Source organism: Archocentrus centrarchus, chromosome 21 (genome assembly GCF_007364275.1).
Source record: "Archocentrus centrarchus isolate MPI-CPG fArcCen1 chromosome 21, fArcCen1, whole genome shotgun sequence".
Lineage (NCBI taxonomy): Eukaryota > Metazoa > Chordata > Actinopteri > Cichliformes > Cichlidae > Archocentrus > Archocentrus centrarchus.
This window is the reverse complement of record NC_044366.1, coordinates 32,432,988-32,450,656: the sequence shown is the minus strand read 5'-3', so window position 1 is coordinate 32,450,656 and position 17,669 is coordinate 32,432,988. Positions and strand designations below refer to the sequence as shown.

The 17,669-nt window shown below is 38.0% G+C and overlaps 1 protein-coding gene and 1 long non-coding RNA gene across 2 annotated transcripts in view; both read right to left on the bottom strand.

The window, feature by feature from the left end:
* Window positions 1-3,061: 3,061 nt before the first annotated feature.
* Window positions 3,062-17,669, bottom strand: part of LOC115800226 (trace amine-associated receptor 13c-like) — a 35,063-nt gene continuing 20,455 nt past the window's right edge. Inside the window, exon 2 of the mRNA XM_030757470.1 lies at window positions 3,062-3,875. Within this exon, the coding sequence (XP_030613330.1) occupies window positions 3,062-3,875 (814 nt within the window). The remainder of the gene's footprint in view (window positions 3,876-17,669) is intronic.
* LOC115801311 (uncharacterized) lies at window positions 11,517-13,317 on the bottom strand. The gene is made up of 3 exons (XR_004021735.1): window positions 13,267-13,317; window positions 12,702-12,835; window positions 11,517-11,568 (listed from the first exon to the last, which is right to left on the bottom strand). It is a non-coding gene; the product is annotated as an uncharacterized LOC115801311 (long non-coding RNA).

Genomic DNA, 17,669 nt, shown 5'->3' with positions numbered 1-17,669 from the left:
TAAAGGTCTCCAGTCAATTACTACAAGTGACTAGGTGGGTAAGAACTGGTTTAGAATAGACAGGTTACCTCAATGAAAACATCAGCATCGTGTCTACAGAGGCCCAGGTCACTTCTACTCAAATACTGTCAATCTTTGGTTTGATTATACAGTTGCAACCATTTGTTCTTAAAAGAAGTCATAGGGCTTAGTGGATTTTGCATAGTCCAAAGATTTTGTAGCTTCCAGATGTTCATAATATTTCCTTTTTGTCAAGTAATGCAAAATTAACATTCTGTAGCTAAAAGTGAATATCCTCCAACTTATACACTCTAAAACAAACGTATCAAAATATTTGATTTTTGAACACACTTCCTGAATCTTTTCACCAGTTTCCAGAACTGACCACATGAATCCATACCAGCAACAAATTGCAGGATCATGCTGGCAATCCTGTTGACCAAAGATTATGCTGTTATTTAATTTGATTTCTAAATACATCAATCTGCAGCCCAGTCAGATCTCTCGGGTCATCAGGTGCAGATCTCTTAACTGTTCCCAGAATTAGAGCTAAGTGTTCTTTCAGTTACTTTGGTCCTGTTCATTGGAATAAGCAGACTTTAGCAGTGCTGACATGAAGTCAGTTGCATTTTTGCATGTACACTGCTCAAAAAAATAAAGGGAACACTTAAACAACACAATATAACTCCAAGTTTCCTGACCTTACCAGCCGCGAACAGCTGATTAAGACGTAGCCTCTGGCCGCAGAGTCAGCTGATCAAGGAACTTGATCAAGGAACTTGAATAAGTAACTTTAATCTGATTACTGGAATGCAAATAGTAACGTGTTAGATTACTCGTTACCGAGAAAAAGTAGTCAGATTAGAGTAACGCGTTACTAAATAGCGCGTTACTGACATCACTGGTCATTCTCAGCAAACACACCCTTGAAGCCATTGCCTTAAAGGGTATACATATTTATATACATATTTATGCATTTGACAGAGGTGTTGAAAGCACACATTCTTTAACCTTTGTGCTTCCCCAGGGAAATTTAGTCCTTTGGCTTATTTTTTGTTAACTTTTTACTTTTAATTTTTCTGCAATATTTGCTGTCATCACAAACGTCACCCACAAAGACTCTTTTTTTAGGGGGGTATATTTCAGTATTTTAAATTCAACCTTTTCATAATGATTAATTTATGGATATTTTTTAATTTTGGTGTGTTCATATAGGTTTGGGGAGCCTGAAAATATATTTGACAAAAGGAGGCAGGTGAAAAAGACTGTTCATTTAATTTTTGGTGTTTTCTTTTTTTCTTTTCTTTTCTTTTTTTGGATGGGTTGTTTTGTTTCATATAACACCACAGTTTTTTGATGTACAAAGGCTTAAACCTTATTTACACATGCCGCCTGTTAAACCTGCCATTTGGAGGAGATCATTAAGCAAATCCAACATTGGATTTGCTTAATGATCTCCTCCAAATGGCCGTGTCTCACATTGGATTTATGATTTTGACTTTTTGAAAATGCTTTTTAATACTTGTTCACTTGTATTTATTAATTTTTGATGTCTCTTAACTTTTTTGTTATTTAGAGTTAATGTTTTTAACTTAGTATATATAAATTATCTAGGCAACAACCAAATTATTGAGTGTTTTGCTGGTTATTGCCAGTGTATTCTGGTTCCAGTCTGCTTGTTGTCTGAATGTTGAATTAACCCCTTTGCTGAAGTCGGCTCTTTTGATTATGATTGCTGTTTTGAACTCAAGGATTTTGCACTTACCTATTTTTTCCTTCAGAAATACCTGAAGACTTTTGGAGAAAGGGTTCTATGAGTGAGAGAGTTTGCTGTGGACCTGCACCTTCATTAACTAGAATTCCTTTGTTTCAAGCCTATTCATACTCTGTTGTAAATAACCCGTAAACTTTCTCTGCGAGTCTTGCGTTTGTGAGTCCCACCTGCTCTACTGACCTTGACAGGGAGAATAGTGCACTAACGACAAGTTGCTGCTAGCTCTGCTTTCACTGCTCTGAGATCAGTTAGGATTTGTGCTTTGTGTGGAAACAGAATCAGCATTAGCAAGTAAACAATTCCTCTGTGATTTATCATAAGACATTTCCTCTTATTAACCATCTTGGCCAATAAAACTTGGTTTAATAAAACAGGCATGTTAAACTAATGGAGGCTCAACCAGAATTTACAGATTATCATCTATGAGAGTTCACTTGGTTGAATGTTCTAAATTCAAACAAATGTTTTGCTACTACACCACCTTCATTTATTATTTTTTGTTATCCTCTTGTAGATATTAACCATGTCACAGTGCTCGAGCCTTGTAATTCAACTTTTTTCCTTTTCATTTTTTTAATTTACATATTTGAAAATACTTTTTAAAATCAAGACATTTTCTAAGACATTTAGTCTTTAGACCACTGAAAGTTAAGATTCTGTAATTACTTTGAGCTAAAAGATGAAAGAGAAAAAAAAACAAAAAACCTCCGTCCTTTTTGGTATTTTTTTTGGTATTTTTCCTGAGCCATATACTGCAGTCACAGTCAATTCATTTTATCAATTATTAATCTAAATCAGTATTCTGATCTTATACAGTAAAATCATAAAATAAATAGAATTTATATTTAATCCCCTAAATTTAGAGTGGTCAGTCTAGTCCTACAGACTGCTCACATCACAGTGGAGGCCACAATGAACATGATTGGAAAGTGTTACTTAGCTAAATAATGCCATTCCATGTTCTTTTTTTTTTTCACTGTAAGTGTGAATAAAAGGAGTGACAAAAAACTGAGAAGCTAAAAGGAGGTTTGATCGGCAGTTGTATCTAAATATATAGCTACACTTCAAAAGTCAGTTTCATCAACACAGCAAATTTCAGTCTTATTATTCCTTTAAACAAAAAAATTCCATGAGCTAAGCACATGAACATTAACATTTATGTGTCATAATTTAAACAAAATTAAAAAAAAAAAAGATTTTGTATTTTGCGTCTGTATATTTTATATATTTCCAGATGACTGGATGCATCAATGTACTGATTACAAATTTTAGTACTTCACAGTACTTCTATAATATATTTGCCTTAGCTGTGTCATGCTTGAATATCTGCAGGGTGATGATAAGTTTAACAGCATTTCTAAACCAGGGGTAAAAGAGGGTATAGATCAAAGGGTTTAGACAAGAGTTAAAGTAATACACAATGACCACAGTAGATGCAGATGGATCATTGACCATATCTTTTACAAGAAGAAAGTAGCAGTAAAATGGACAGAAACTTGCTAGAAACACAACTACAAGAACCCCAAGAGTCCTGGCTGCTTTCAGCTCAGATCTGTTTGTTTGATTCAGTGAAAGCTGAAGTGTGACAGCTGTAACATGAGAGCGCATGGCACGAGCCTGAGACACAGCCACCACAAACACTCTCATATACAGAACTATGATGACAGAAACTGGAACAATAAAAGATAAAACAAGGTCAACAGTTCCAGCAATATCACTGCTGAAAAACACACACTCTCCATAGCAGGAATTATACCTGCCTGGTTCAATCAGAATGTCTTTCGTATAAAGACTGCTGTAGAAAACTGAATAAAACCAACACAGATAAGCACTGAGTTTGACTCTCACCACAGTGATTCTGGTGGGGTAATGCAGAGGGTCACAAATAGCTACATAGCGGTCCATTGATATGAGGACAATGTTTCCTATTGAAGAAGTGACAACAATGTACCCCAGATATATATAAAGTGAACACATGAAATTGCCAAGTACCCAGCAAGCTGTGTTTCTAAAAATTTCTGCTGGCATCAACAGGAGACCCACAAGAACGTCTGAGACAGCCAGAGAGAGGAGGAGGATGTTACTGGGTGTGTGGAGCTGCCTGCAGGGAGACAGAAAAGAATGTTACATATCAATCATTTAAAAACATCTTAAGTGAAAATGTACCATTAGTAAGACATCATTCAGTCTAGGCCCATAAAACTTTACAGTCATATACCATAAACCAAGAATGTGCAAAATTGGCTTTGATTCATCACCATTTCATCTAATATAAAACATAGTGTTTAAGTTCCTAAAATATAAACTGCGGTTTCAGCTGAGAAGTTAATCACTGCCTGAAGTGGCAGACTGAGATGATGACCAGCAGGTTGAGAGCAACAGTGATCAGAGAGATGAAGGTCAGAGAGATGTTCAGGAGCACAGCTTTGGACCAGTGAGGTGACGGCTTCCTGCAGGAACTGTTGAGGAGTTGTGGAAAACAGAGCTCGGTCCCATTCTCCATCAGGTAGCTGCAGCTCCTGCAGCTCTTTGAGTGTGACTTTTTCTCATACAGCTGATTTATCTCTTTCTGAAAACCCCCACCCCCCCCCCCCCCCCCACACACACACACACACACACACACACACTCACACATTTCTACAGAATGATGTTTTTCATTCTCTCTACACAACCTGCTGCACTTTTATTGTTCCACACTTTCTTATAAGCATCTGATTCATAATTTAGTTATTTTAAACAAATGTGTTTAAAATATAAAGATATCTGAAGCTGTGTGGTCTGCTATTGTTTACATTTCCCATCTGCCACATATTTCTGCAGATTGCCTGCGGTCACTAAATCAGTGACCCTCCGCAGGAATCTTTGTGTCAGTGTGACTGCTGTTGAATAGGGATGATAAATTGTGGACTGAGCAATGGAACGGCAATGTCATCATGAAAGAAAAAGGAAAAATAAATAGAAAATTCAATTCAATTCAATTCAATTTTATTTATATAGCGCCAAATCACAACAAACTGTCGCCTCAAGGCGCTTTGTATTGTGGGTAAAGACCCTACAATAATACAGAGAAAACCCAACAGTCAAAATGACCCCCTATGAGCAGCACTTGGCGACAGTGGAAAGGAAAAACTCCCTTTTAACAGGAAGAAACCTCCAGCAGAACCAGGCTCAGGGAGGGGCAGTCATCTGCCGCGACCGGTTGGGCTGAGGGGAGAGAAAGACATGCTGTGGAAGAAAGCCAGAGATTAATATCAATTAATGATTAAATGCAGAGTGGAGTATAAACAAAGTAAATAAGGTGAATGAGAAGAAACAGTGCATTATGTGAACCCCCCAGCAGACTAGGCCTATAGCAGCATAACTAAGGGATGGTTCAGGGTCACCTGATCCAGCCCTAACTATAAGCTTTATCATAAAGGAAAGTTTTAAGCCTAATCTTAAAAATAGAGAGGGTGTCTATCTCCCGAATCCAAGCTGGAAGCTGGTTCCACAGAAGAGGGGCCTGAAAGCTGAAGGCTCTGCCTCCCATTCTACTCTTAAGTATCCGAGGAACCACAAGTAAGCCAGCAGTCTGAGAGCGAAGTGCTCTATTGGGGTGATATGGTACTATGAGGTCTTTGAGATAAGATGGTGCCTGATTATTCAAGACCTTGTATGTGAGGAGAAGGATTTTAACTTGTATTCTAGATTTAACAGGGAGCCAATAAAGAGAAGCCAATATGGGAGAAATCTGCTCTCTCTTTCTAGTCCCTGTCAGTACTCTAGCTGCAGCATTTTGGATCAGCTGAAGGCTTTTCAGGGAGCTTTTAGGACAGCCTGATAATAATGAATTCTAATAGTCCACCCTAGAAGTAATAAATGCATGAATTAGCTTTTCAGCATCACTCTGAGAAAGGATGTTTCTAATTTTAGAAATATTGCGCAAATGCAAAAAAGCGGTCCTACATATTTGTTTAATATGTGCATTGAAGGACATATCCTGGTCAAAAATGACTCCAAGATTTCTCACAGTGTTACTGGAGGCCAAAGTAATGCCATCCAGAGTAAGTATCTAGTTAGACACCATGTTTCTAAGATTTGTGGGGCCGAGAACAAGAATTTCAGTTTTATCTGAATTTAGAAGCAGGAAATTCGAGGTCATCCAGGCCTTAATATCTTTAAGACATTCCTGCAGTTTAACTAATTGATGTGTGTCATCTGGCTTTATTGATAGGTAAAGCTGAGTATCATCTGCATAACAATGAAAATTGATGCAGTGCTTTCTAATAATACTGCCTAAGCGAAGCATGTATAATGTAAATAAAATTGGTCCTAGCACAGAACCCTGTGGAACTCCATAATTAACCTTAGTGTGTGAAGAAGACTCCCCATTTACATGAACAAATTGGAGTCTATGAGATAAATATGATTCAAACCACTGCAGTGCAGTACCTTTAATACCTATAGCAAGCTCTAATCTCTGTAATAAAATGTTATGGTCAACAGTATCAAAAGCTGCACTGAGGTCCAACAGGACAAGTACAGAGATGAGTCCACTGTCAGAGGCTCCACATTCATATTTTGGATTCAGTGTTAGAGACTTTTAGGAATACTAAATAAAAATGCTGTTCTAAGGTTAAATGACAGTAGTTAAGTGTGCCTAGGAACAAAAGATAACGAGTTTTAAATTCAAAACATCTACTGTAAGACACATTGAGAAGGTCATTAACAGAAAACAAAATAAACAACCTTTCCCTAATCTTGATACCATCTTGTGAGGTAATAAAATACTGAGAGTCAGTCTCTAGTTATTGTCTGGGACATGCACCATTTTAAAATTATTGAAGAGCAGCTAAATATGAGGATGTCTAAGAAGGGTCTGCAATTCTGGATACTGGCATTGAATGAGAACGTGAATCCTAAATAGCATTACTATGATACTTGGCATTTTTTAATTGAAAGGATTCAATTGAAAAATATAATTTGAAAAAAATTCAGTGATCTGACCCCATCATTAGGTGAATATTATGAATATTTAACTGATTTTGAATACTGTGCCAACTGAACAGACTACTGGGATATATACTGGTCTACTGAGCTGGAAGAGCAGGCAAAATGAGCTGAATCATCACTTTTAATTGCATTTTTCTCTGAAAAAAATTTTCTGTAATTAGGGGCAAAGAAGAACAGATTCTGTAGAAGCTTGGGCCTTAATCTCATGTCACAGAATCAACATGCCCTCCAATCCAAACGTCTGTATCATTCGTCATGCACCTTCATCTACGACCACTAGAGGTCGCTTCATTTCATTTGAAAATGTAGATATTGGTTGTGGATGTAAACACTCAAAAATGTTTACATCCAAAATACTGACTTTAAGTAATTTGATTATATGTAAATTATCCATGTGATTATTGTTAAATAAGTACACTGTAAAATGTTAAATTTAATGGAATCTTGTCAAATGAAATTTACTTGATTTGTATACATTCAGTTTACACCAAGCATAATTTTGTTAATGACTAATTCTTTGAATAAATAAAACTTTGATTTCATATATTTCATTTGCATTTTTGAAATAATTACCTTTATGTTTACGAGGGCAAATAATGCATGGCCACGATAATTATACCTAATTATAGGCCAATCTCCAACCTTCCTTTTCTCTCAAAAATTCTTGAAAGAGTAGTTGTAAAACAGCTACAGTGTATCACAAAAGTGAGTACACCCCTCACATGTCTGCATATATTTAAGTGTATCTTTTCATGGGACAACACTGACAAAATGACACTTTGACACAATGAAAAGTAGTCTGTGTGCAGCTTATATAACAGTCTTCATGTAGCGCAACAATTCGTCTTTTAAGATCCTCAGAGAGTTCTTTGCCATGTTGGAACTTTCAGTGACCAGTATGAGAGAGTGTGAGAGCTGTACTACAAAATTGAAGACACCTGCTCCCTATGCACACCTGAGACCTAGTAACACTAATGAGTCACATGACATTTTGGAGGGGAAATGACAAGCAGTGCTCAATCTGGACATTTACGGGTGTGTCTCTTAGGGGTGTACTCACTTTTGTTGCCGCTGGTTTAGACATTAATGGCTGTATACTGAGTTATTTTGAAGGAAGAATAAATTTACACTGTTATATAAGCTGCACACAGACTACTTTTCATTCCGTCAAAGAGTCATTTTGTCAGTGTTGTCCCATGAAAAGATATACTTAAATATATGCAGACATATGAGGGGTGTACTCACTTTTGTGATACACTGTAACTGATCATCTGCAGAGGAATGGTTTATTTGAAGAGTTTCAGTCAGGTTTCAGAATTCATCACAGTACAGAAACAGCATTAGTGAATGTTGCAAATGGGGGTGGCTGTAACTCAGGAGATAGAGCAGGTCACCTATTGATTGGAAGGTCAGCGGTTCAATTCCTGGCTACTCCAGGCTGCAGGCCAGTGTATCCTTGGGCAAGATACTTAATCTCAAGTTGCTCTCTGACGCAAGTGTTGGAGTATGAATATGTGTGATAATAAAAGCACTTAGCTTAGGTAATCATGGAAGTGCTTGTATGAATGGGTAAATGTAAACATGTTGTATAAGTGCTTTGAGTGCTCAGACAGAGTAGAAAAGCGCTATATAAGAACTAATCCATTTACCATCTTATGGCCTTTGACAGTGGACTCATCTCTGTACTTGTTCTGCTAGAACTCGGTGCAGCTTTTGATACTGCTGACCTTAACATTTTATTGCAGAAAATAGAGCATGCCATAGTGGAGGACATAGTTTGTCTCAGACACCTTTTCCTTCATAACATAGGAGACTGAACTTTATCCCTAGGTAAAACTGCCATTTCACTGTCACTGTAGCAGAGAAACATTTGGCCAATGATGGGTCCTTTTACATAGCCTTAATGAGTGTCTTACAAGTGAGGAAGGGGGGCATTCTAGACTAAGCAGCAGGTTCTATCCTGCCCTAGTGCAGAGCCAATCACTGTCTCTCCCAAGGCAATACCTTCCCCCTTCCTGTGGGCACATGACTGAGTCAGGACGTTTACAGGAAATACATCAGTATGTTGCTGCGCCAGGACGTCAGACTCAGGTTCTGAAATGAACTGGTTCTTGTATAGTACTTTTCTGCTCTAGCTGAGCACTCAAAGCACTTTATACAACACATTTGCATTTACCCATTCACAAACACATTCATGCAAGCACTGTTTCTACTTCAATGTGCTTTCTGTCTAACATTCACACACATTCATACTCTGACAGTTGGGTCATGTTTACTGAAATTGGTTTAATGAACCAGGGCCAACTCAGTGAGTGTGGCAGCCTGCTGTAGTGTGGAGACCTACTGATTAAGGTACACTACCATGTGCTCTGGGACACAGTTCTTAAAGTCCTCTATGAGCAATAACTCACTCACTGGTAAAATCAGTAGCTTTGTAGGCCATACATCACCGGTCAAAAAAAGAGTACTCTTTTCCCTTACAAACTCAGGGTAAGATTGCCCAGGTACTCTCTTCAAATCCTGGCACCGCTACCTATAGCCTAGGCCTCTGGAACCAGTTAATAGGCTAGATGGATGGCACTTCTCAATTTATCATATTCCAAGCTGTCTTCAGCTGACAGGGATAAACAAACCTCCTGAGCTTTACCTACCAGCTTGCATTGCAACAGGATCGCCCACGTCCTGCTGCCAACACAACGCTGTTGCTAAATGCTCAAATGATTCAAAATAAGCATCCACCTCAGTGTCACAAAACACCGGGACCAACTGACTTTTCTTGCCTACATCAAAAGATGACACTGGTTGCAAAACAGTGGAGTCTCTAGAAGAGGAACCCTATTGGAGTTCCAACTGTTGCATCTTTTTCAGCTTTCAAAAATTCAAAACATAATTTAAAAACAGCATGTAGTCTATTTCAGCAATCAATAACCTTGCTAGCTGATGGTTCAAATGCTTCTTAAATACTAACCAAAAATGTCTACCCTGTCACTAAACCCTGCATAACAGGGTGGACTGAATTGTATAGTTGGGATTTGTTTTTGTTTTTTTCCATCCATCCATTCACTTCATCCACTTATCCTGGGCCAAGGTGGAATTGAACCCAGGCCTTCCAGATGGTATTCTAGCTGTGAGGCAGTGGTGCTAGCCACCATGCTGCCCACCATCCATCCATCCATCCTTCCATCCATCCATTCATTTACTTTTTTTTTTTTTTTTTAACATATTTTCATAGGAGATAACTTCAGTTCTTTGATTTTTTTTCTCAAACAAAGCCCTTACTGCTAGAAAGGGTTAGTCCTTGGTGAGTCCAGGTGGAGCAGAGACAGCAAGGCAATATTGGGAACACCACATTGCTGAACCAGACAGAGGGGGAGATCAGTGGTGCAGTCTACGTGAGTATATGCTGGTATACGCCGTATACCCACTAGAAAAGCTTGTGAATTTGAGTATAACCACTTAAAAGTGCCCAATGATACGTAATTTGCTTACACTGTAAAAACTAATTTGTTGACTCAACTTGACTCAGTCAAGTAAACTTGTTGCTTTGACTCAGTTAAGTTTTGAAAATGTAAAGCTTCAAGTAAACTACACTTAAATAAATGAGTTGATCCAACATGCAGTTTGTTGACTTTATATAAAAAGTTAAGTAATTTGGATTAAAAATGATTAGTTAGTTGAACTAAAAGCATGTAATCTGAACTCAATAGACTGAGTTCAGATTACATGCTTTTAGTTCAACTAACTAATCATTTTTAGTCCAAATTAATTTATATGAAAAGTTAAGTCAACAAACAGCATGTTGGATCAACTCATTTATTTCAGTGTCGTTCACTTGAAGCTTTACATTTTCAAAACTTAACTGAGTCAAAGCAACAAGTTTACTTGACTAAGTCAAGTTGAGTCAACAAATTCGTTTTTACAGTTTAAGTTTTGGAAAAGCTTATTTCAATGAGAAAACTAATACCTACAAAACTACTATAATTCAACAATGAACAAATCCATCTTAAACATAATCATAATGCACACAAAAATATCTCAAGATGTATTTCAGTAAAGAATTTTATTGCATTAATGTCAACAAGAGACTTGTTCAAAATTCTTAAATTCAAGTGTCTCAAAGACAGTTATTCCTGAGAGCACACAGAATATAAAATAAACTGCAGTATGTAGTAGCAGTAGATTTATAAAGCTCTTCAGTGATGTTGGCACCAAAGGACAACATCACGAGTACAGTAACTTTACGACAAGTGCAGAAACATCTTCCCATCCCTGAGCAATTTATTCTTCAGAGTGGACTCCTGCAGTACACAAGTCAAAAGTCACTCCCATAAAAAGGTGCTGGATTACCTCAAAAGTGTACTTCAAGTCTTTTGGACATCCAAGGTTCAGAATGTTCAGCAGTCCCATCAGGTTCACAAAAGCATTGGGGGCATCACGCAGGTGACGGATGACGAGTTTTTCCTCGATTACAATGTCGACATCGTTGTAGGAAGCTGGAAGAGGTTCCCTCTCATCTTCAACCAATAAAATATTCCAGTGATCATTCCCTTGATGTTGTCTTCAGGATCTGTAGGCTTCATGAAAAACAAAACAAAGGTGTCAGTGCTTATGTAATCCTTTGTCATATCATTCAGCATCCAGGGGGCACAAGTGTTACCCTGCTCACTGTGAACTAGTTTTGTTTTTTGTCTGATTTTAAATGATAAACTCTTACCTCACACATCTTCAGGAATGCAGGATTCTTCCTCATGTACCCTGGTAGGCTCTGCAATGCTGCTGCCCAACTGTCTTTGATTCGATGCCTGCCAACAGAGCATACAGCTGCCACCAGAATTATATGAGCCCATCAGTCCACAAGTGATTTCAAGTACACATTTTGGTTCCACACTGTGATGCTTGAACTTTACAAGACAATATTTATTTAATAAAAAATATTTTTATATACAAACTAATAATAAATGTAAAAGAAAAAATACATCAAGGAAGCATTACATGATTAACACAAGTAGATCAGAGAAGGGACTTGGCAACATTAAATCTACCTTTTTAGTATTTAGGTTCACCCGCTCTCCTAATTCCCATCCGCTTCACTCCTTTCATTTCCATCTTTCCTCCTCCTGCCTTATCCCTATTGATACATTCTCCTTCTTTCAGCTGCTTCGTTTAGTGGTCACCACAGTGGATCATCTGCCTCCATGCCACCCTATCCCGAGCATCCTCGTCTGCCATGCCAACCCTCTGCATGTCCTCATTCCATGAGTCTTCTGAGGTCTTCCTCCTGCCTTGCAGCTCCATCTTCAGCTTCCTTTGTCCAGTATATCCACTATCTTTTCTCTGCATATGTCCAAACCATCTCAGCCTTGCCTCTCTAATCTGCTCAGTTTAAGCAGTTTGGAGACTAAGTTGTTTCCCTCTGATGTCACTATTTCTGATCCTCTACATCCTGGTCACTCCCAATGGAGAGCTGAACATTTTCAACCCAGCCACCTCCAGCTCTGCCTCCTGTCTTTTTGCCAGAACCACCGTCTCCAAACCATCCAACACAGCAGGTCTCACTACCATCTTGTAAACCTCCCCCTTCACTCTTCTACTGGCTTTCTACTGTTGCGCTCATTTTCTGCATGAAACCATCCTGCTGCTCACTGACCGTCACCTCTCTTCTACAACTCTTTCCCATACCTTCATGGTATGGCTCTTCAGCTTTATCTGTAGCTGCTACAGCTCTGCATAAGACAACCCCAGCTGATGCCGTATAGAATTCTCATTCTTGCTGATCTACATGTTTGATTTGGCAAAGATTTTACACCGGATATTCTTCCTGATGCAATCCTCCCCATTTATCTGTGCTTGTGACAAACACTGAGTATACTGGCAAGTCTGTAGTCTCAAGTCTCTATTGCACTGAAAAAATTTCAAAGTAAAGAAATGTACTCACATCCTTGTGAAGACGTTCCAGTATGGATGTAATTTCTTTAACCCCCTCATTTGACCTGAACCACTGAATAGACAGCTGTCCAGATGCTCATAGAATGAACTGAGGTCCATCAGCCTTGTGAATTACATGAGGACCTATATGAAGAGGTGACATTACATAATTTTAGTACAATATTTTCATTTTAGTCCATGTTAGGTGACATTACAGCAAGATGTCTAGCAAACATTCAAAAAATGCATAATTACCAAATAGTCCTCACCCAGTCAAAGTACTCTAAATACAACACTTGCAAGACCACCTTATTGACTGCACTGCACAGCCTGCATTGAAGCGTAAAATCATTTTTTACTAAGAAGAAAAAAAAAAACTGTTTTCCAGGTTTTAATGTATTTAGATATGGATACACTTCAGTTTATTAGAAACTACACTGAATGACAACTGATAACACTGCAAAAACAGAAAAAAAATTAATAATGTTAAGTGAACTGATTTTAATGATGATTTAACTGTAGTAAAATTAATATGAATGAATAGAAAAATCAAATACATTAAAATTTAGCAATACCTTTTGCTTCTGTGTGTTGACTGCAGCTTGGCTTCTAAAAAAGAGAAAGAGATGATCAAACAATCTGTAACACTGTAACACTTTGATAACTTAATACACAAACTTTAGCTAATGTATTATTTTTTTACATTGAAACAATTCAATAATTAGCACCTTCTTTGAACCAGTAATTAGTGCTGCCATATTTTGATTTTTATAAATTATACTGTCAGAGCTGATTGAAATACCTTATGAAATATGATACAATGATGTGTGCATTTTATTATATATACTATATAACATATAGTTTGTGTCACAAAATGACTTAATGAGAAACAAAGTAATTACATTATTAATATTAGTACTCCTAATAGTACTCCTAAATAATAATATCATTTATGAAAAGTAAAACTATCAATTCACCAATTATTAACCGTGGTTATATACAGTGTCACCCAATTTCTGTATCTCACAGAACTGAATTTAAGTTTCAAAGCCATGATGGAGAAAACCAAACTCCTCCTCCTGCCGCTGACAGCAGACAGGAGGAGAGGACGTTAAGCTGATGATGATGATGATGGTGGGCCCATTCTAAGAGACATGCAGCAATCTTTACAGCATGCACACTAATATAATTTTAACATCACATTACAGAACTTCAGTCATCAGTACAGACAGGCGTGTGCATGTGCGCGCGTTCTCGTCAAATCACCGACAGCCGTTTTTGTTTGTTCAGTGCCTAATGCAGAAACGCAGAGGGAGTGGGAGCAGCAACGGTTTGTGCATGCATCCGAGACAGCTAAATATCAAGAAGGGAAATATTTAGAATAAAGACTATATCCCCTCACCAAAACTAACCGCAGATTTAATCAAATCTGACGTTAAGTCAACAGGTTTTGCAAGCTAGCTAACCAGCGAGCAAACTTGTACTGCCTACAGCCACAACGAACTAAACATGAAATATGCATTAAAAGTTGTGGTGACTGACTGAGGCAGAGTATGGATGTTTAATGCTTCGGAATAAAAAAGCTAGAAATACTTACTTAATAATAACGTACAGTCCACTTCTTAACCAACATGGCTGCCAGGTTCTTCGCTAAATTTCAAATGTGACCCGCGACTGTGAGCATCATGTGACCATGACGTCATATTAAGGGCGCATGCGTATTACATAAAATACGAATCCTAACACGATTTCTTTAGTTAACTGAACTGATGATTTTGAGTTTTTAAGTATTTTTTCAAGTTGAAGTTGTTGTAACTCATCTCCGTTAGTTGTAATGGGCACTGAGTTCACTCAGCATAAATACATGAGTCCAGCTGACTAAAACCCCAAATTCCTTTTTACAGTGTATAAGGGCCAGCGCAAATTCTTTACTACACCTCTCCGATGCTGTCAGTCGCTGCCACACGCTCCCCTTTCCTCCAGTTCCATCTGAGGCTCACAGCCATTGGCTGAGCTCATTGCCACAGCTCTCTGCTCTGTGACTGGTTTCTTGTTCAGCTGCTCCTTTATGATTGGCTGGGGATGTAGGCGGGAGCAGCTTAGACTGACTCAAGTCGCGGCAGCTAGAGGATTTTACAATGTACTGAAAATTAAGAGAAAACAAGCTACACTTTTTGAATGTTTTTATAAACCAGCTGCCCCTGAAGTCACAGATGCAGCTTTAGAAGAACCTGCCAGTTTGATAGACACAGTTGGTTCAACCTGTTTTTTGTATAGTACGTCTGTACTTAGTTAATACTTAAACATGTTTTGCTTTTATACTGTTTGATAAATTCTACTTTTTTTAATACAAAGCCAACTGTTGTACCGTTTGTTGCGCATTTTTTAAAATATAAGCATCAGAGAAATTTTGCAATGTTAAATATGCTTAAAAATCAAAATAAATTGTTGATTACATTGCAGTAACGGGTGCTTTTTTGTTTTTAAGCACAGTATACCCCCTACAAAACAGACAGAAACACTAGAAAGAAGAAATGTATCACTGAGCTCAGTGAGAGAGAGAGAAGAGGGCGAAATGAAAAAAAAAAAAAATGGAGAGAGGCAAAAAGGCACATTAGAGCCAGAGCCAGTGCTTTTCTAGTGTCAGCTCCCAACAATTCTGTACTTCAAGAAACTCCTAAAAATCAGCCAGGGGCCTCCAAGTTATTATGTGGATATTATAAAATGTAATGTAGTTGACTGTTTTACATTAACAATTATTTTGCGCTTCAGGCAATGGTCTCAATGGGAAATTGTTTTATGACAAAGAGAAGCAGTTGATATCAAAAGTGGTCACTGGAAATGTGGTCAGGAAGTACAAGCTTCAAAAGCATGCCTTTTGAAGAGAGTCGAGTCCTGCCCACCCAGGATTATCCACAGCCCAGGATTACTCAAAAAAATAAAAAAGGCAAAATAACAAAGGGTGTCTGAATTAAAAGAGCAGCCTCAGCTAGATACTCACCTATGCCACCCTGGGGAGAATATCCTAAATATGCTAGACACTCAGCTGCACAACACCACAATTTAACCTATGAGTAACAGAACCAGTATTATAGCAGCTTTAGCCTTATTCAGGAAAATATCCCAGATGAGCCCCCAAATTCCTACGATGAGGTCTAGGGAGAGACCGTGAGGGAAATGGGAGTGCGAGAGAGGACAAGAAAGGAACAAGGGCAGTACCACACACATACAGCTACACAGCTCTACAGCATGTAACATGATGGAATTTATCTATCTATGAAGCCAGATCAATTAGTTAAACTGCAGGAATGTCTTAAAGACATAAAAGCCCGGATGAGCTCTAAGTTCCTGCTTTGAAATTCAGATAAAACTGAATTTATTGTACTCGCCCCTACAAATCTTAGAAACATGGTGTCTAATCAGATACTGGATGGCATTACCTTGGCCTCCAGTAACACTGTGAGGAATCTTGGAGTCAATTTTGACCAGGATATGTCGTTTAATGCACATATTAAAAAAAAAAAAAAGTAGAACTGCTTTTATATCTCTAAAATTAGAAACATCCTTTTTCAGAGTGATGCTGAAAAGCTAATTCATGCATTTACTACTAGATTGGACTATTGAAATTCCTTATTATCAGCCTGTCCTAAAAGCTCCCTGAAAAGCCTTCAGCTGATTCAAAATGCTGCAGCTAGAGTCCTGACAGGGACTAGAAAGAGAGAGCAGATTTCTCCTATATTGGCTTCTCTTCATTGGCTCCCTGTTAAACCTAGAATAGAATTTAAAATTCTTCTCCTCACATACAAGGTCTTGAATAATCAGGCCCCATCTTATCTTAAAGACCTTATAGTATCATATCACCCCAATGGAGCACTTCACTCTCAGACTGCTGGCTTACTTGTGGTTCCTAGGATACTTAAGAGTAGAATGGGAGGCAGAGCCTTCAGCTTTCAGGCCCCTCTTCTGTGGAACCAGCTTCCAGCTTGGATTCAGGAGACAGACACCCTCTCTATTTTTAAGATTAGGCTTAAAACTTTCCTTTATGATAAAGCTTATAGTTAGGGCTGGATCAGATGACCCTGAATTAGGGCTCCTTGATTATGGAAAAAATCATAATTGTGATTATTTTGCTCAATATTGAAATCATGAATATTTAACACAATTACTCATTGACTTTGTAAACACTGCATTTTTTGCACTTAAAGAACAGTCAATACTTTGAAATCTCAAATACTAAATTTAAAACAAAATGAATAAATAAAAAAAAAAACAATAAAAAATATGTAAATATATTGCAAAATAAATAAATACAATTAAAACGAATAAATAGATTAAAAAATAGTAAGGTAATGCAAATGAGCCTCGTTCTGCCGGAGGTTTCTTTCTGTTAAAAGGGAGTTTTTCTTTGCCTCTGCTGCCAAGTGCTCACTCATAGGGCATCATTTGGACTGTTTTCTCTGTAATTATTGTAGAGTCTTTAACTTAAAATATAATGCGCCTTGAGATGGGTGTTGTGATCTGGCACTATATAGCTAAAATTGCATTGAATTACGTCACATAAAAATGTTGATCACTGGTACGTTTGAGTAACCCAATCATTCCAGTCAATCATTTTGCCTGGAACTGCAAAGTTACAAAACACCACTATCTGTTTACTGCGTCATGTGCTGCCCTGTAGTGAGCAAACAGCAAGAGTTGGGTAAGCCTCATAGAGCGTGTTAAAGAACTGGATTTCAACTGGCAATCCACTACCTCCGGCAGAGGACCTGAGCTTGGAGGACAAAAAAACTCCCACAGGGCAAGTATAATTCCCCACTCACCCTGTGGAAGTTCTTTGTCCTCCAAGTTCAGGTCCTCTACCAGAGGCCTGGGAGCTTGAGTATTCACTTGGCATTGCAACATCTATTACTGCGGCTTTCTTCCTCTGTTTGTCCACCACCAACACGTCCAGTTGGTTAGCCATCACAAGTTTGTCTGT